At 40.1% G+C, this 20,824-nt stretch overlaps 1 protein-coding gene across 7 annotated transcripts in view; it reads left to right on the top strand.

The window, feature by feature from the left end:
* Window positions 1–20,824, top strand: part of STARD13 (StAR related lipid transfer domain containing 13) — a 523,155-nt gene that overhangs the window by 333,640 nt on the left and 168,691 nt on the right. Inside the window, exon 1 of one of the 7 annotated variants that reach the window (XM_004770798.3) lies at window positions 9,153–9,591. The exons of 4 other annotated variants lie outside the window; for them this stretch is intronic. In XM_004770798.3, coding sequence (XP_004770855.1) covers window positions 9,423–9,591 — 169 coding nt within the window. In that variant the 5' untranslated portion in view covers window positions 9,153–9,422. Of the gene's footprint in view, window positions 1–9,152; window positions 18,657–20,824 lie in introns of those variants that run through there. 2 more of the 7 variants (XM_004770800.3, XM_045069764.1) reach the window with 2 other exon arrangements.

The raw sequence follows: 20,824 nt of genomic DNA, 5'->3' as shown, positions 1-20,824 counted from the left end.
TAGGTTCAGGACTTGTACATGTGCTGTCACTATGAATCCTTCGAGCAGACCCCTCTTCCTTCTGCCCAAGCCTATAACTCCTGAATTCAGTTTGCCCACTTAGTTCTTCACCATTCTTCACCATAGTCCTCCTTCTGAAAGGACAATGCCCTCCAGGAAATAGCTGTAGCTAAAACTTAGCCCCCTCTTTAGAGCTTTGATGGAAAAAGGGAGAATAAATAATGAGGAACATTTAGGGGAGGGGTGTGTCCTCCCAAGTTGAGTCTTAGAATCCAACAGGTCTCTGTAACATGGTGATCTGAAATAGTAAATCCTCTTATTAATTAAACAAGGGATCATAGCATAGGAATATTGATGCATTTCTCTTTTTTTCTTTTTCATGAGGATTTTTTTTTTTTATATTGTCTTCACCTTCTTCTCACCCAGTTAGTATCCCTCTGGGCTCAGTATGATTTTTCTGGCTGTGCAGAATGAATTTGGTCCTGTTCTGATCTAGCTGCTCTGCCCCCAAGAGGCACCTCTTCATACCTCTGCCATAGCCCCTATAATGCAGTCTGGTGGTTGTAACTGTCCTCAGCTTTTGTCATGATAAGTCATACTGTGGAGAAGGGGGACAGTGTCGTGTTCACCTTTGTAGCCCTGGTACCTAGCACTGTGCCTGGCATGAAGTATGCACTAAAAATGTTTGACTAGGAAAGGGCAAAAGAAAGATACTATAATATGAGTTAATTAATGGCTTTGTCTCTACTTATGAGAAACAGGTTCTAATAAAAAAATAATATTTTCATTATACCAGAATCACTTTTGGTGAAATCATTCCTCCCAATCCAAAAGAGGAATCTCCTTTTGTTGCCCAGCCATAAACCCTGAAATTTGTCTTCCTCATCACCTCAAAATTCCATTAATACTGATATCTAGGGCTCTAGAGAGCTCTCTTGCTACCTTCTCCACCTCTTAGTGCTTCTTTTTCTTTTAATGGGATGTTTTTTTTTTTTAAAGATTTTATTTATTTATTTGACAGAGAGAGATCACAAGTAGGCAGAGAGGCAGGCAGAGAGAGAGAGGAGGAAGCAGGCTCTCCACTGAGCAAAGAGCCCGATGCGGGACTCGATCCCAGGACCCCGAGATCATGACCTGAGCCGAAGGCAGCGGCTTAACCCACTGAGCCACCCAGGCACCCCTAATGGGATGTGTTTTAATGCTGTTGCTCCTCCTTATACCACTTGTCCAATCTTTAAAGTATAGATTGATAGTCTTCTATTAGGAATAAGGAGGGAAATCATTCTATCCTATTCTTGGTGTACTGAGCTGAATTCATCCAAGAAGTTATGTTGGTTTAGATATATAATAAATGCAGTTGCATCATTAATCCCACACCCTTGTTCATCCACAGTTTATGGGCCAGAATTATTTACAAACTTTACTTAGTGCCCAACTGCTGCATGATGCCAGATGGGAAGCATTTATATAAAAAATGGAGTCTGGTTCCAGAGCAACAGGTCAGCATACTAACTAAATAGTGGCGTACCTTTCACTGGGCAATCTCAAATATTTACGAAACAGATAATGTGGAGAATCAATAAAGGATTTTCCAAAGGACTCATCATAGGATTTCTTTAATGAGCAAGCTTCCTTTTTACATTCAAATTATAATTTGAGTCAACATTAAGAAAATATATTCACCTGTTTAAGAAAGGCAAAGAGTCTATAGAATCTAACCTGATGTAAAGGAGGAGAAATTTTTAAGTGCAGACAAATCCCAAAGGTCCCCTCTAGTAATCAGAGCAATCCTTAAAAAAAGGAAATGAAAGAAACACCCAAAATGAGCAATTACCTTTACTTTCAAGTAGGGCAAAAACACATAGATTCTAGAAAATACCAGACAGCAAGTTAATTAAATCTCCAGCAAAATTAGTGTGAGGATTATGAAAAGATATTTATGAGCATGAAGAAGCAGAGGTGGATGATAACTAGATGCAGAATGGGTCTATGAAGAGCAAGTGGCCACTTGTTGTTCACCTTTTAATTGAAGACACAGCAGGCATGCTTATAAAATTTGGGGCTGATTCAGAGCTAAGGAAGATAGTGCCTTTTTTTCCCCCTTCCTTTTTTTAGTGCCTTTCAGCTTCTCTCTGTGGAATAAGGATTGCTCATCCCTCCAGGCTCCCTCATTTTTACAGGAAACCTTAAATTGCCCTTGATTTGTGGGTCAGACATATACTTTTGCCACGAACCATCAAAGTGAAATATGTGCATTTAAGGGTTTTTTTTTTTTTCTGGAGAAAAAAACCCTTGAATTATCTACTATCCAGTTCTTACCCAATCAAATGTAATAACAACAACAAGAGGAACATTTATGATGATTGCCTAAAAAATATGCATCCAATCCTCTAGATGTTGTAGAAATTCTAGATCTTTGGAAAAATTCAGATTATCATTTATTCAAGTATTTATTTAATCCTCTATTAAACCAACTTCTATTGATTCTGCTGTGTGTCAGGACTTGTGATAGGCGCCAAGTATGGAATGTGAATGAAATAGACACAGTCCAGACATGACAATCAGGAATTGAAAATATCTCAATAATTCCAATAAGTTGGAAGACCTGTTTTTTTTTTTTTTAAGTTTGAAAGGTCATTCATTAAAATGGAAAACACTCATTTAACAGCAGATTTTATGAAGACACATAAATACCACATGACTTAAGTACTTAGGTTGACTGTAAAACAGTATGAGGGAATGGAGATAGGCTGCTACATAACACTTAACATCAGTTTCTTTCCTATCTTCCCTGGCAGACTCTCCCTTGAGGGCAGAGACTACATCGTATTTACCTTCGTGTCTTCCATACTCAATACAATGCTGTACAAGCAGTCAGCCCTTGCTGGATTAATGATTGAGTAAATATAGATTGAAAAAATCAGACTTCACCTATTTTAGATTGGATCAATAAAAATACAGTGTCCTAAGTGCAGGAGGTATGCACAATTTGTATCATATGCTGCTGTGCTTTACTGTGCCTAGAGCTCTAAGTTTAGGGGAAGTGCCATATTCTTAAAGTGGTACTAACAGACTGGACCAGATCCAAAAGATAGCAATTGGCTATCCGAAATTGTGTGTGGTTTGATGTAAAGGAATGGTTAGCCTACAAAAAAGGAAGGAAGGAAGAAAGGAAGGAAGGAAGGAGAGAAAGAAAGAAAGGAAAGAAAGAGAGAAAGAAAGAAAAGAGAAAAGAAAAGAAAAGATAAAGATAAAGATTCTTATAAGGAACAGTTTGGTTTTTTACAAACATCTGAAGGACAAGCATATGGAAGAAGGAATAGATTTGTCCTATTTAATTCTAAAAGGCAGAATTAGAGTCAGTGAATGAAATGATAAAGGAAAAGTTTTTTAAACAGTTTGTAGTCCTCAGTGCGATACAGCGATTCATTTATGTGGGTAGAGTATTACTTAACTGATCAGTGTAGTAGTTGAGTGGTTGGGCTAGAGGTTGTTTAATATCCTTTCCAAATCTAAGATGTAAAAACTTTATGCCAATAGGTGTTACAATGAATAAGTGGATTCCATATTAGCATGTAACAAGCTAATCTAATTAATGGGCCACATAACGACTATTTACAAGTATTAACATGACTGTTAATACTAAATATTTTTGCAATTAGTCATGAAAATAGTTCTGAAGGCAATAGATTTTTGACAGGGTGAAAGGAGAGGGAATCACACAGTTCCAGATCTTTGAAACAACTTAGCAAAATGAAAGAATTTTGGTTTGGCTGGAATGATGGGTATAGGCAATGAGCCCAGGACAAGTCAGACCAGATCGCTTGCCCTATGAGCTGGGGCTGACGGTTGGGTCCCCAGGGGATGGCATGAGGGCAAGGGCATGTGCTCTTGGAGACCCACAGAGGCAAAGTTAACCAAAGACAGTAGGGAGGGCTGAGACGAAATAAGGCAAATCTGTTACTACCCACAAGTCCAGCAGCAGGAGCTGAACTCTAACTGATCTAGAGCTGGTGAAGCTGAGTCAGAAGAAAATCCACTCTGAAACTTTTCATGGAGCGTCCTGGTCATGGCTACGAATGTGAGTGACTTGTCTGCCCTGGTCATTGGGCGTGTGGGGCACACATCCTGGGAAGGCTTATTGGCACAAAGGTGGGCACATACTCCACAAATCAATTGGTGGAAATCCTCAAAGTGAGCTTCAGAACCCACAGGAAGGTTTGCCATTAACCCACAACTTTTAGATTCAACTAGCTTCAGAAGCAGCCCTCTCAATCAGTTGGACCTTTTCCCTCCTACCACTTAGATCGCAAACATTTTTTTCCTGCTTGGCAGAACTACCTTGGCTCCCTCTGAACAGGCTGATGAGGAGGCTGGAATGTGTGTGAAGGAGTCAAGGAGCAGTAGACAGATGAAAGCACAGGGAGCCATTCCTGGCTTCTGTAAAGTGCACCTAGCTTTCTTCTGCATATACACAAGATTCCACGGAGCACTACTTTTGATCATCTGTCAAAAGACTTGATAGCAAAAGTTTTGTTTAGAAGTTCAGATTTCAGAGTTTTGGCTATATTTGGAAAGTTCTCACTGGGAAGAAATACGCTGGGAAAGGTAAGAGAATATGCAGAATTAGCCATAAGGATGAACAGAAAGCAGAGGACAAGCAGCTTACTCTATGAAAGGAGTTGTTAAACAAAAAGATAGTCAAGCTCCTTCTTGACTTAAAGCTCCCAAGCTTTAAGACTGGGGTGGGTACGTGTGTGGGGTCTCCAGTTCTGAACCTTGGGTTGCTTCTAAAAGGGCCCATGGTTCTCACTGGTTAATTAAAGGCTCTGAGCTGTGTAGCTTGCTCTCCAGACACCTTAACCACTACAAGAATTTAGCCATCCCATGCTATGCTGTTGACCTATGAACAACACAAAGGGTTAGGGGCACCTCCTTCCATGCAGTCTGTATATAACTTGGCTCCTCGAAAACTTAATAGCCCATTTGACCAGAAGCTTTACCGGTAATATAAACACTCAATTAACACATATTTAATATGGTGTATGTGTTATATACTGTATTCTTAAAATAATATCTAACATTTTCATAATTTTCGTCAGTATTTCTAGGCTATGTGGTTTGTCTGCAATTTATTTTTTTCAAATTGTTGCAAGTCTTCAAAAGTATTTCCAATATATTTATTGAAAAATATCTGCTTGGAAGTAGATCCCCACAAATAAGTCTGTGGTATCTAAGGGTTAACTATATTTTCATTTAGGCATTCCAGTATCTCATGCAGTTAAACAGGATTAAGATGATTTTCAATATATTCTATGAAAATCCTCTCCTCTAACCAGTTTCCCCTGCACACTCTCCGTGCCCCAGTTTTCCCTTCCCTACCCCTTTTGTGTGATAGTGGAAAAAGTTCAAATATCATCAGCTTGGAGAGAGACAGTGGCTCTACACTTGGTTGCTCTATGACCTAGGACATCTCTTCAGTTCTGGGATTCTTAATTTCCTATTCCATAAAATAGGATACCACAGGAGTTTGCTGTGGACATTAATAAAACATGTGACTGGCGCATAGAAGGTGCCAGAGAGAAAGAGAAAGAGAGAGAGAGAAAGAGAAGAAAGGCATAGGGAGAGGGAGAGATCCCAGGCAGGCTCCACGCTGAACAGAGAGCCCAATGTGAGGCTCGATTACAAGATCCTAAGATCATGACCTGAACCGAAATTGAGTTGGATGCATGCCCCTTCCCCTTCTCTGTTAATGGCTCTCTTTGGGTTCCAGTATTTTTCTGTTTATCCCATCCCTGAAATAATATGAGTGAGGATTGCTCTTGACCAAAGTAGGAAAGAGGAAAAGAGATGAAAACTAAAAGCTAGTGCCATCCATTTTCCTCATTTTTGAAGGGATTAGAAAAGAAGGAATCCAGCATCAATCTTGAAAGATACACTTGGGTTTTCAGCACTTCCTCCCTCCCTTTGATTTCTTCAGTGCTTAGTCACTCACCAGTGAAAAGGAGGAGTTCTCTCAACTAGATTCACGGAGGATGTTATCAGCCCGGAAGATAGATGGTCAGCAGTTTCTTGCTTCTACATTTACAGCAAACAGAACAAAACTGCCCCTCCAGTGATTCTTATTTGTGATCACTAGGTCTAAAAATGGAAAAAAAAAATTCATAAAAGGGCATGGGTTTCATTAGCATAAAAGAAGGCATTAAGGATGCTAATAAGAAAGCAGTGTTACTTACCTGCTTTAAATATGGTATTTTGGGCATTTGAATTGGCAAAAACATGGGGAGCAGTTGCATACTTGAACTATAAAATAAAACTTGGAGACAGAAATGTTGCTACATAATCCTTCATAGATCCCCTTATTAAGCCTTATACTGATGTTTAGAAAAATAAGGCTCTGTTCTAAGTTGTCTGACCTCTTTCTTTTTTTTTTTTTTAAGATTTTATTTATTTATTTGACAGAGAGAGATCACAAGTAGGCAGAGAGAGAGAGAGGAGGAAGCAGGCTCCCTGCTGAGCAGAGAGCCCGATGCGGAACTCGATCCCAGGACCCTGGGATCATGACCTGAGCTGAAGGCAGTGGCTTAACCCACTGAGCCACCCAAGCGTCCCTGTCTGACCTCTTTTAATCAGGGAATAGAAATTTCCCTTTTTTTTCTTCATGTACTTTTAACTCTGGCTCTTCATTGCCAGTCTGTCATGAAATACTATGCTTCCTGTTGTTGGATCTCTTTATCTATATATGAAAGGATGCATCTTTACATATATGTCAAAGGATACAAAATCATTGACGGTTTCAGAACAAAACACCTCAGGACTTTTAGTGCAGAACAGAGGCATTAGGATTTTTGTTTTTTAATACCAAACTGACCATGATACACTGCAGTGCTTCTCAGAGAGAGTCATTCCATTTATTTTTTAAAATGTAGCCAAGTCGGGGCACCTGGGCTCAGTGGGTTAAAATGTAGCCAAGTCGCTAATGAACTATCAGGTTGACATGGACATGGCCAGTCTTTAAGTATTATTCACAGCTATAAAACGATGAGATATTGTATTTTATTTATTTGACAGAGAGAGAGAGAGATCACAAGTAGGCAGAGAGACAGAGAGAGACGGGGAAGCAGGCTCCCCGCTGAGCAGAGAGCCTCCTACGGGGCTCAATCCCAGGACCCTGGGATCATGACCTGAGCCAAAGGCAGAGGCCCAGCCCACTGAACCACCCAGGTGCCTCAAACAACAAGATATTATTTCCTGCCTTTTCCTTCCTTTTGCATGGTTTTTAGAACATAGCCCAAGTTCCTAAGTTCCGTGGTCTTCTTTCTCTCTCCATGTTCCTTCCATTCTCTTCTAGTGGGAGAGTAGAAACTGCCAGGTGTCTGGCTTGAATACGTGTTTGTTTAATGCCAGGGATGTCCCTAATGCTGGACTATCAGAAGAAAAACATGTGCACAAAGTAGCTGACATTAGCATCTCCAACAGATGGCAACTAGTGCTGGATCTAGGCTTGAAATGGGCCTTACAGGCATCTAGTGTTGAAGTGTAGTGCTAACCCAGTCTACCATTAATGCCCAGGCTTTTGGCATATTAGTCACTTGACCTTAGATCCCCACCACCTTCCACAAAAGATGCCTTGGCATGGCAAAATTCTGATCAAACCCCAAATAAGAATGGAAAGAGAACAATATAATCCAGTGAGATCTTTCTTTCCTTTTCTACTGTGATGCTATCGAAAACCCGACACTTGGCTACTCTTGCATAGTTATCAGAAGAGGCTCACAACTGACCTGAGCGAGAGTGTATTCTACTGCAGGCTCTGTCCATGTATGTAGTAGGATGGTTATGGGAGATGAGTAGTAGGATGGTTATGGGAGATGGGCTGCAGGTCAGAATCGGGCTAGCAAAAATTCCCATAGGGAAATGTGTTAGAGCTGACCACTGTTAGCCACAGTAACCAGAATTGGGGTCCTAGTTTATATCTCATTAAACTTTTAATTGAGAGTCTTTTCATCATGAGGACTATAAATTGTGGGCCAGGCTATGTTTCAAAATAAGTCAGCCAGAAGTAAGAACAGCTTGGCCATATGCTTCTTTTTCAAAGAACTTCATTCATTTAGCCCCAGGCTCAGAATTCAATAATGTTTTCTATGGACTTTTTCTCTTCACATCGAATAATATTAAGGAGGAAAAATTGGGGGGGAAATTCTCATTATTCCCATATGGATACTCAAATCGGGCCAAACTGAATTATTCACAGTTTCCTTAAACATGCATTCTGGTTCCTGATCTCCACACATGGGGGGCATAGACCATCCCTCAAAGCCCTCCTCTGCTTCTGCTTGTCAGAATCCCACCCACTTTTTTAAAGCCCACCAGAATATCTTCTCTATGAGTCCTGCTATGATCACCAGAGTCAAAAATAACATTGCTCCCCCCAACATTATCTCTGTGTCTTTTTTGAGGTACCTTTTACATAAAGTTTGTGAAAGTCTTAAGCTTTTGTATAACTTCTCTACTGATCTTAGCAGTTGGCCGTAGTACCTTTGCATGAAGTTGAGTCTTTACAGTGATTCAGGGCAGTGTCTTAAATGGGAAAGGTACTTCATAACCGTTTCGTCTCTTGGTGATTAAAAATTGGGAAAGTAGAAAGATTACAGGGGAACAGGTACTTCACAATATGTTTGCTTCTGCCCTTTGCCTCTCCCAGTCATCTGTAAGAGCTCTCCGCTGCCCCACTGCAGGTCAGGAATCTGGAGTGTTTGTAGTCTGGGTGTTAAAGCACTTGAAAGTTTATTTTTCCCTGGAAGAGCTTTATTTGATTCATTTCTTTATAATGCAGTGTGGTAACATACTCAGGTGTTTATGCTTTTTTGAAGTAGTTTTTCACTTAAGTCGTTTATCACACCCTTTTTTTTTTTTTTTTTTTTTTTTTTTTAACCTGGCAGGCAGCTGCCTCAGAGAATGCAAATGTGCTTTCTCTAACTTTTAACAGCCGGAAAGGAAATCTATGCCCAGGACTGACTTTTAATTCTATTGCCTTTTCTTTTATCCTTCTCTTTTTAACTCTTTCAGGGAGTGCTGCTTCTCAGCGCCTGGTCAGCTCTGCCGCATCTCAGATGCTTGCCTTTGCCTTCAGCACCGCGGGGGGGATCTTAGGGGCTGGATCTGCCGGGCTTCGGGGCTTGGGGCTGACTCGGTACGCGCCCGTCCTCCTCTCTCCCTCGGATTGGCTGCCCGGGGTCACGTGAAGGCCGGGGGGGGGTTGGAATTCTTGAGTTGTGGCTCTTGGCACTCCTTTTTCTTTTTAAAAATCGCCTAGTCGGTGCAGCGCTGCCGGGCTGGGTGCCTTGCTCTTTGACTAAGACTGGAGACAGACGGAAACAGCCACAGGGCAGAGTGAGGTGGCAAAAGGAAAATCTGCCGAGATGTTCAGTCAGGGCCCCAGGACCCCAGCTTCAGGCTGCTACTATCTCAATTCCATGACACCTGAGGGCCAGGAGATGTATTTGCGATTTGATCAGACCGCGAGGCGCTCTCCTTACAGGATGAGCCGGATTCTAGCACGCCATCAGCTAGTGACTAAAATTCAACAAGGTGAGTGGCGGGTAGTGGCAGGCTGTTGCTAATTCTGATTTTTGTCTCTATTTCGTGCTAACCCAGTTTTGTTGTTGTTGTTGTTACATTGTTGTTTTCACTTTACAATACATTGGATTTCTATGCCACGCTGCATGTAACTTTTAGAACTTCAGGCAGCAGATTTAAGCAGTGACAGCACTTGGCTGCCACATACTTCAACATAAAGTGCACAGAAAACTTCACGGTAGGACGGGGTATCCTCTGTTTCCAGAATTTGCGCGTGCCGACGCAATAAACCAGACAGGTTTACTCAGTGTGTATTTTAGGAGCTTTTCAGAAGGTTGCTCACACTTTAACATTTAAAACTTGGACATTTGTTTATTTAATTGGGGGATAGGAGGGGCTGACTTGAGCCCTGCCCAGATTCTTCAGAACACTCTTAGTGACAAGGGAAAGTTAGAAATCTGTTCTTCAGGCCATTGGGCTGACAACAAGGATCGCATCCTCTGCTTGTATGTTTAGGTCAGTAGTTGCCTCTGATAAAGGTATCTGTTAAGTTCAAAACAAAGCTTGTGATCTGTGCTTAGAAGGACCAGTTTCCTGAGGCAGAGAGAAGAGGATACTGGTTACAAGCTGCTAGATGTTCCTTTTTATTCTCTGCAAAAAAAAAAGTTAGTAAGTAAAAGTAAAGTAGATCAACAGTCTGGATGTCACTAAAACTCATCATTCTCCCCAAATAGTTCAAACATGTTCCTTATCTTAGAGGAGGTCTGTAGAAGCTTGAAAATGAGCATTCCTAGGAAGCCCCTAACTGGTCCTCATTTAAAAGACACCCACATAATACCCACATGATTACAATAAGTTTACAAAGTTTACGGCCACCCTCCTCCCCGACTAAAACAAACAAACAAAATAACTAAATTGTTATATTGGTGATACAGAATTTACCAGGAATTTCTAGAGCCATTATACAAATACAATTTCCACTTATATAAATGAATTTAAGATTATATTGAATTTTAGAAGGGAAGTTCGGGTTTGTAATCGTGAAAATCTTATTGTAATGTTTCCAAAAGGAACAATATGTATTCTCGCGAGTAGGAGTTGATGAGATTGTTTCCTTGGAAATTAGGATTTGTTTGTAAAGGTTCAGGAACTGGTTATGTGTGAAGGATACTGGTCCTACATACCAGTCTGATTTCAGGAAGGATATTATGTCATTCCATAAACTCTGTGTGCAGGTCTTGATTGAATAGAAACAAAAGTAATTATTTCCCTGTGGCTTGATTTAAAAATACCTTAGGCTTAGAATAAAAACCAGCTTCATTTTAGCTCTAGAGATTTCTGACAATGGTACTTTACCAGATGCCATCATCACTATGGACGTAGGCACTTGATAACTGTTTGATGATATTTTGTAATCTATACTTGGTAAATGTTCCTTGGCATGCATATAAAGTGTATCATGTTGGAAACACTGCATATAGAAAGAGCTTGAAATTGCTTTGTGGATCTTCTTAAATGTGTTTATAATAATTGATTTCGTTAAGAGTCTGGATATTCTTTTGGGATGAAGGTTATATTCCTATTGCGGATTTGAAATTATGAACACATGCATGATCATTGAAAGTATATTCTGAGTCTATGTTTCATTTGCCTGCATGGAAAATGTGAAAATTGTCACCTTTTTGTGTTGAGCAATGGGATGTCTGAAGTCAATGAATGGCCAGAAATTAAGAGTGATAATGAAGATCATGGGGAGACTTGAAGGAATTCCAACAGTCCAGTGATTGGGAACTCGTCATTTGTTGACATCATACAGTAAGCCATATGAAAGCAGAAGCAAAATGATTTTATTGGGTTTACTGTGTTATTAGATTGCTTCACACTCATTGTAGAGAATATTGATTGAGCATTTATAATGTTTCAAGCACTGCTCCGAGAGCCATATATATATATATATTTCAATTTATTTTACTCTTAAAAAAAAAAAAAGAAGACCCCAGGAGTACAAACTATTATTATACCCATTTTAAGGGTGAGAGAACAGGCACGTAGAGGTCAAGTAACTTCTCTCAGGTTACGTAGTAAGAGCTGGTGTTTGAATATAACTCTGAAGCCCATGCTCTTTGATACACTAAACTGTGTTTGGTTTTTATAATGAGTGTTAAAATGTTAGACCTGTCATTGATTTTGGAGTCTGTCATATGCCAAAGACATTTCAGTCTTTTCTACTTAGGATGCTGCAGTGAGCCATTTGACAGAATCAGAATTAATCACTCACGACGAGATTTCCAGTCAGGTTTTATTTCACTGATGGAAGCAAAGCGCTGTGTATTTTACCTTCCTTGAACATTTAGTGTCCAGGAGTGCATGATGTCAAGTTATTTTACTAATCATTCAATGGAAGCTTATCAAGTGTGTATTAAATTAATCACACCGTTATTTTTTGTAGTTCACATATCAGTATCGAAGTGACAGCAGTATCAGCAAAATTCTTTACGTTACTGTCAGTCTTTCAAGGAAAATTTAGCATTGTATTAATATAATTTGGGGCATTACTTATGATCATAATCTCTCCTGGCTGTTGGGAAGAGTGCAAACAAGAGTAAGTTGCTCCCCACTGACCTCATTGCAGTGAGCTAATCATTGAAGGGCATGGACATGATTCAACGGCGGATACACTCAGGAGAAGGAAAAACAAAGAGGAGAAATAAAGGAATCTTTGATGATGCATAGGATCAGAATTAGTTGCTCAAACCCAGGATGAATCTAAACTTGCTCATCTTATGGCATGCTCCAAAACAACATGCATCATTTCTCTAGCCTTCTTTATAGTTCTGGAGTTTAGAGTCCATTTAAAAGAGAATTTGAAGATAGCGTGCTGTTTTGCAAAGTGAAAGTTTATCATAAGTCATACTGCCCATAATCGCTACCCCACAATCTCACTGAATCAATGGGGAAATTGTTGTATGGCGAGAATGGAAATAAGAATGGTCTTTATGTCCCTAACTAGCAGGCGCTTGGGAATGGACAGGAGGGAGGATGCTGGGGAGCTGGAAGAAGAGCATGTTAGGTCACAGGAAGGGAGAATTGGGATCCCATGTCATTATTTGATGGCTCTGGGGTGTTGCCTACGTGTGCACCATGCGGAAAGCCTCTCTACTCACACACATGCTGTTTGGACCAAATCTAAGCAAATACGTGAATGTGATTATTTGCTTTGTGAAAGAATTTGTCTTCCTATTAAACATTTTTTTAAAAATTATTTTAAATGCTTAAAACGGCATGTTGTGGACACCATTACAGACAAGTTCACCAAATCAGAAAAAAAGGAGACCGGGGTACAGGCTCTTATTAGACACTCTTGCATGCTTTTACTGTGGCAAATTTCAGAACCTCACTGGGCCTTCGCTCCTTGATGAGAAAATGAAATGGTCAGTCTGTGATTTCTCAGGTTTTTTTCTGGTCCTCAAGTCTTCTCTGTGGTTGAGTCAGTAACTCCTTGAACAAGAGGGTATAAAGCAGAGAAACTTAAACCTAAAGTAATGGAGCAACTTTCTAATGTGGAAGAAATCAGTGGCTTATAATTTTTCTACAACTGGTCAAGGAATTCAAGGTAAGGCGAAAATCAGATTTTAGTTCTATAGCTGTCACTAATTAATTGTGTGCTCTGGGGCAAGTCACAACTTCTCTGGGCGTTCTTTCCTTCTTCCATAAAATAAAGGGTTTGGGTTAAATAAACGAGAAGTTCCCATCATCTCTAAAATTCTAGGATTCATCATCACAGGTACTCTTTTCAGAAAGAGAAACTATTCTTACATTTTTCTTATTATGCCATTCATATCTACCTGGACATGTTTCTTTGATACCTGTTTAACGCTCTTATTATCAATTTAATAGGAATGTTAAGATGTCCAGTCTTGTGGACTATTTAAATGTCATTATCACCCATAATTATCAAGCAACTTGTAAAAAAAACCTTTCTTTTGCCGGAGTCCAGGTCTGTGAAATGGAGTTATTGCAATACCCAGCTTATTGCAGGGACTGTAAGGATCCGAGCATGTCCATCTGTGTGAGTGCGTGTGTGCGACACACTTGCTGTCACAAAAAAAGACTTCTGCTCTTGATAGAAAATACAGAATGTGGAAAATATTGGCAACTAGAGGAATTAGTGAAAATTTTTGCAACTAGAGGAATTAGTGAAAGTCGGATTTGCATTTTCATTGAGTTTTTATCTGAGACTCTTTTTAAAGATCGCACCTGAGCTGAACTAAACTATAGTAGAATAAACTGCCTTCCTTATGTTCCCAGTGAATGGCATTGGGCCATGGGTAATGTGCTGGCTCTCTCATTACTCCATCAGGTCATATGGCATGTTGGGAATTTGCCCGACCTGAGTGGTGGCCTTGCTCATCCTGGTGGGTGGGCCCCCCATCAACTGGAGAGAGTCCACGGAAATTAAACAATCATTTATTCTTTGGGAATTACCCTTTCTCTGTGTCCAGTACTTTCTTGCCCAACTACTTTCAGAAACGGAGCGTGGATGCACTGGCAGAAAGACAGATGGAACACGAAAGTGGGGAGAACCCATCTGTCCCCTATTGCTCAAGTTCTTTCTTTAAAAAGTGACAACTGTCGGAAATTCAGTTTATGAATCAGAGCCCACTTTCTGTTTCCCGCTGGTGACCAAAGGGGCCTGTCCAAAAGGATACTGTGTAACCGAAAGTTAAAGGAAAATCTGTTCAGTGAATTAAGTCCGTGAACTCTGAGTTACATTTTTAAAGTTATCACATATGAAAATATTAAAAATGTGAGCAGTTCAGAAATAAGTACTGGAGATAAATTAGCGAAGAGCGATATGCTTGTACACACATAAGAGCTGAGAGTTTAACGTTAACTAAATTGAGACATCCAAAGCTGCACGTCACTGCTTTTATTAGCTCTAATTTTATAAACACACATCCCAGATGCAGGCAGTTGCCAAATTTGGATTTTGTGACATTACTTTAAGTGAAGAGAGATTCATGTTTTTCTCATCTTTTCCCCAAAGTCAGCGCTTTAATTCTATGTAAATTCTGGACCCTGGTCAACTGCTATAAAGCAAGGTTCCTCATTCCCTTAGTCACCTAATCATGGGCAGTGTTTCTGAGTCTTCTAAGTGACACCAGTTGGTGATTCAAGCAAACTTAGAGAGAAAATGGTGAGTGGGTTTTGGTAAACCTTCATACAAAAGGCAGTTTATCTGTTGGGATTTAATGGAGGCAGGTCATTCATGAGGCTGCATCTCGTCTCTGCGTTTCCTGAGGTATGAGCACCCACTGGCAAGTCTAAGGAAGAAGATTCAGGACAATGGGAGACCGTGAATTGCATAGATGGCGTTTGAATGAAGGATCATGAGAAAATCATATTCTGTCTCCTCAGGGGCAGTCTGAATATGATTTTGGTGTGGGTAAAGACAACATATTTTCATTTACATTCTCATGCATTACCTAAAGGGTTTGAAGTAGTTGGATAAAAAAATATTTGACTCAATAAAAGGTTATAAAAAGATAAATCTAATGTAAAGAAAAATGTAGGTTAATTAATATGATAAAGGTGGGGAGAGATATTACAGAAAAATATGAAACATAAGGCACTGAATAATTACTAAAAGTGGGCTATACATTTAGCCTGAGCTTCCCTGATGTAAGCCAAGAGGAGAGTATGATCAGGAAAGATTTGTCATGTCCATGGTAAAAGCCTACTAACACAGCTTTTCCTGGGACCTGATGTTTGGGAGAATTTTCTCCCAGGAATTTGATGTATGAGGAGCAGTTTCTCATACAAATCTCATAAAGGGAAAGCTAGGAGATGTAGTAGACTAATTAAACATTCCTATGGTAAATTGAATTGCAAGTTTCCTGTAGCATCCACAGTGAACCAGAGGCATAACAACAATGATAATTCAATAAAACTGTATGGGCCTAGGGTGAGTGGCTCAGAACAAGGAGGCTCAGGTGAGCACTCTGTTCCGCGGCTTAATTCTAAATAGTATGGAGACTATCTAGAAACAGTTTCTCAGTTGGCTTCACAGAAGACTAGTCCTGTTAGATGTTCGGGGGGAAAATGTTTCTGTGGTCAAATAAGTTGGGAAATGCTATATCCTCTTTCCCTTTTTGGAAATTCATGCTTAGGAAGGTCTCAGAGAAATCTGCAGAAAGTCATTTAACTTTGTTTAGACTGGTATATTTCATCATAAAACCAATTTTCACCGGATACCAGGAAGTGACATCTTATAAAACCACTTTCCCTGGGGAACACATTTAAGGAAAAACTGATTTAGGAGGGTTCAGGGCCTTGGCTTCATTCAGATCATTCTCTTTGACTGTATTTCTTGCGTGGATTGGGCAATAAATTATATTTTGTGAGGTTATATTTTGGAGAGTAAATTGCAAATACTTTTTGTTTTCAAGTAAGACCAGCTCCATATATTCTAAAAATCAACTGGATAAAGACAGGATGGACATCTCTTTATAAAAATTAACAACTAAAACAAGATTCTAACCTGATTAGGTGGCCCCTGCGCTTTTGCCAGCAGAAAACCAAAGGACTAGGTGTATGGGCTGAGTTAATAATTCTAACAAGAATGCAGTTGGTCTTCAAATAACTCCACAAGACAGGTTCTGGTGGGCCAGAAGGAAGAAATTATGTTTTTTTGACTCTGGATTTGTCTAACTCAGGATAAGTCCTGGGCAAATTCCAAAGGGGTCTGCTATTATGACAGCTAATTCAGGATATTCCGTTACTGGTGAGAAGTGGAGTCACTGTCCCAAAGGAAAGGAACAGGTAACTCTTCAGCCCAGATTCTCCTGGGTTATCGGTGACATGGGCTGTGGACTCTCTGAGACTCAGACACTGATAACTGCCTCCAAGTCCATTTCTGACTTCATGGTCCAAACGTATCTTTGGTTACTATAAAGTCTCTGTCAGTATGACAGAGTAAAGTGAATTAATAGGTACTAGGTCATTTTAAATGGTCAAGTTGGTTTCAATAAGTTGAATAAGCCACTTAGAAGTTTCTCAGGAAGCCTGCAAATATGTTCTTAAGGTATTTTTTCCTTGTGCTGTCAAAGAGAGAGCATGTTAACATTTGCGTTATGAATGATACTTTTGGAGAGAATCCACAAAATATAAAATAAAGTTACAACAGAATGCATGGGGAATTGGCCTTGCTGTCTAGCGTGCACCCCAGATTGTAAAGCTACCCAAGACCAAAGCAATCAAAGAAAATGCAGTCTAGGGCAGGACAGGCTCACAGATTACCATGACAATCTGTATACTGTTGTTTGAAAAGACCTGACCTCCCTCTCTCTCTCTTTTAAATTTAGAATCTAAAGGAATTTAAAGGGACCAGTTGCAAAATATCTGAAAATTACAGAGCATGCTAATGCTGTTAAAAAAAAAAAAAAAACAATAATAAGAAGAAGGAAATCAGTAAAAATCTGGGTAGACTCTCAAATAATTTCCTTCACAAGGTGTAGGAATCCTGACAATTTTAAGTGACAGAGGCAGATACCAGTGATTTGCACTGCCTTGCCTCTCTAACACTCTGATAAAATTCAAGGGTTAACAGTGTAGAGGAAAAGAGTAGAGATTGTAATGAAAGTAGGCAATCCCAAGCAACTGATTTACCTGTCAGTATTTTGAACTGAAGAAGACTTTCTCTTCTGCATTCCAAGTCTCCTCTTCCTAGCTAATTTTAAAAATCACACATACGGATGGCAGAACCTGGGACTAGTACTCAGCCTCTGTCAGTGAACAGCAGCAATGCACATCCATGGTTCACTGGTATTCTCCAAATGACACACTAGGAAAAAGTACAGTAGTCCTAAAATCATATTTTTCTCTGAGAGTTTTACTACCCCAGTATTATTTGTAATGTTTAAAGTCACTAAAAGAAATAAGTTAATAAATTAATAAGTTAAGTTAATAAAATAAGTTAATAAATTATCACAGTTCCAGTGATAATGTTTTCCAACCATTTCCCCCTACATAAGACTAGAGTTCTTAATAGAGGAATTTAAATCTCTTGAAGATGCTTTGAAGGACACAAGACATGTCCTCCTCCATGAATTTCCCAAAACAGAGAATGAAATCCATTGCAGTGCCTTACTGTTTGGGACCTTTGTAAAGGCATGTGTTGTGTAAAGCAAGCTCTTAAAGTAAGCATATCACCTTCACTTCAACCATGGGTGGCTTTTGAATAGGAGGTTCCGCTAACACCCCTTCCCCATACATCCTCATCCTCCCCGTTAGTACTCTGTCCCATCTGCTGTTACTACCTCAGAGTTACTGCAAGATTAAATACAGTAATATAATGAAACACAGTACAGTGCCTGGCACATATTAAGTGCTTGTTATAAGAGAAAAGATGCATACTAAACAAACATCCAGGTATATATCGCCCTTCAAGGACAAACTATACACTTTATACCAAGTTTACTAAGGCAGGCATACATACGGCCACATTTTGGTGTCCTCAAAAAGCCTCACAAAATATAAAACAAAGGAGTTTTTATTTTTGTTGTTGTTTTGGTTTGGTTTTGGGGTGTTTTTTTTTTCCTTTTATCTTAAGCTCTAAGGAAATGTATCGCCTTTCCCAAAGATGGTTTCCTTTTCTTCATTTATTTAGTCACATCCGTCTACTAAGTAATGAATGTACAGAAGTTACTTTCAGTTGCCTGGTGCTGACCTGAAATGATGGGTTTAGGCCAAGTTTCAGCTCATAGTTAAACAGCAATGCCGGTCGATCCCACCTCCTGGCAAATTAAAAGAGGCCATTCTGGACAGGAAGCGTTTCTGGCTCCTTGAACCACTGGGTAGGAAACTCTAAAGCTGAGAGCCGGCAGCAGAGCTGGAGAAGGGGTCTATCTCATCAGAAATAAACCAGAGTGGAAAAGGCCAGGGAAGTGGCCAGTTGGGGCTGAGAGCAAGGCCTGAGGCAAGCATCATCAACCAGTAGTCAAGTTAGATCTCTGTGCCTGATGGGTGAACCGTGATATCTGAATCGCCCTCCTGAATTGTTGTGGTTTTCTAAACCGGTAAGTTAACTTCGAGAATGTTGTGAAATTTTGTAGAAAATTTCCCGTATTAAACGGTCTTTGTGTAGAAGAGTTGAAAAGAGATGCTGTACCGTGTAGATAAACTTTTCAATACCCAGTTAGCAATGTAAAAACTCAGCACCCTTTCCCAAACTAATTCAAACATATTATTTAAGAAAATTCCATTGCCCATTTCCTCTAGGACTTCATTCCTTTTAATTGAGGAATAATCTTCATCTTTGTTGAATTCTTCAGCTAGAAAAGGCTGCATTTGTTTTGATCATTAGCCTTTGCTGAAATGTGTTCTTACAGAGTTGAATGGATTAAATCAACATGATTCTTTTTGCTTTATTTATGCATGGAATGTATCTAGTCTTAGGGAACTCCATGTAGGAGGCCCCTCCACAAAGACAGAAATATCAGTTAGTATATGCTTTATACAGCATAACTTCAATGTTAATCTCAAACTTCGTAAAAGACTGGTTTGGTATGATAAAATATTGCATCTGACATCCTGGAAACCCTGCAAACTATTCTAATAGTAACTCCTTGATTTGTATGGCGTAGGACGATTTGTGGGGCCATTCCAGATGCATTCTCTTTTTGAACCCTCGTGTCAAATGGTATTATGATCTTAGATTAGCAAGCTTTGCCACCTAGACTCTTTCAGACACCTGATGAATGTATATGCAAGTTTCCCTACTTTGAAATGTTTCCAGTCTTGTTTTCCTGAGTTCTTCCTTTGGACACAGATTTTTGCTTGGGGTTGTTGCATGGAACAGCATATTTACCTGAGTGGCTAGAGTAGCCGAGACTCACTTGATGGAGTAAGGAAACTTGGCAGCGAGCAATGCATTTGTTAAACATTAACTAGTTTCAGAGGCCAGGTTTTCCCTTACCCTCCTCCGCTCAGAGTGCGTTTACTTCCTCACCTCTAGCTTGCAGTTCAGTTTCTGATGAAGGCTTTCCAGTTCCTGGTTCACTTGACGTTTCTCCTGTCAACTTCATCTCCTCCTCCCACCTGTGGTTACTCTAGCAGAGCTGACCCCAAACACTGGCAGCTTGTGTTCTGTGAAGCTTACTGCTTTGTTCCAGAATGCAGGAATGACACAGCGGCATTGAGACAGGCTCTTTTCAGCTCATTAACTGTCAGTCATGCCTCCTGCAGGCTACGTGAGTCCATACAGCTGTGCCTGGGGGTCTGGGAGTCCTGCCCCTGGGCCCAGGGAGAACCTTTCCACTGACTCACCCAGGTGAAAAGAATAGTGAGAGTTGGGTTGGTCTTGGAGAGGCAAGTTGTCAACATAGTTTACAAGCATTTCTGTGCATTTGGAGAAAGGATTTGGGTCTGGGGATGGTGATTGGACTTTTTATAAATTTTACAACACACGTTTTAGGTTTTGAAACATGTACTTTTTTTTTTTTTAAAGGATTTTATTTATTTATATGAGAGAGAGAACACACAAGCAGGAGGACAGGCTGAAGGAGAGGGAGAAGCAGGCTCCCTGACATGGGGCTCAGTCCCAGGATCCTGGGATCATGACCTGAGCTGAAGGCTGATGCTTAACTAATTGAGCCACCCAGGCACCCCTATTTTCAACATTTTAAAAATAGCAACCCTGTACCTATAGCTACTTCTCTTGAGGGCTCGCTGTTACATACCAGGGACCATTTTCAACACTACATATATTGGTGTTTGATTTCATTTTCATGAAGACCCGAGAGTTTAGTCTGCTTCTCTGGAAAATAAATATGGCAAGGCCCGAAGCTCAAGGTTTTACTATGTTTATCTTCCAGATGAGTAAACAGAAGCTTACAGAGTTAAATAACCTTCCCAATGTCTCCCAGCAAGTAGGTGGCAGAGGTGGGCTTTGAACTCAAGTCTGTATGACCTAGGAGCCCACATTATTCACCACTGTGCAACCCCATCACCCTCATAATTATAGGTAGTCATGGTCTACTTGGAACCAAAGAAGATTGCTCCTTTTGGTTTTTTCCATCATTTTAGGCCTGGTTGGCCTCTCTTCCTCACTCGCCCTACAGGTTGTTGGAGGATTTCACTGTGCCTCCAAGACCAGCAGCAACTGGGAACAACCATTCTATATACTAACTACCTTATCAGGAATGCTGTGTCCAAAGTAAATGTCAAGGCAGCAGCATTCCAGCCT

Source organism: Mustela putorius, unplaced genomic scaffold (genome assembly GCF_011764305.1).
Source record: "Mustela putorius furo isolate JIRA1106 unplaced genomic scaffold, ASM1176430v1.1 tig00003942_pilon_pilon_pilon, whole genome shotgun sequence".
NCBI lineage: Eukaryota > Metazoa > Chordata > Mammalia > Carnivora > Mustelidae > Mustela > Mustela putorius.
The sequence above is the reverse complement of the archived record's forward strand: the minus strand, read 5'-3'. Positions and strand labels throughout refer to the sequence as shown.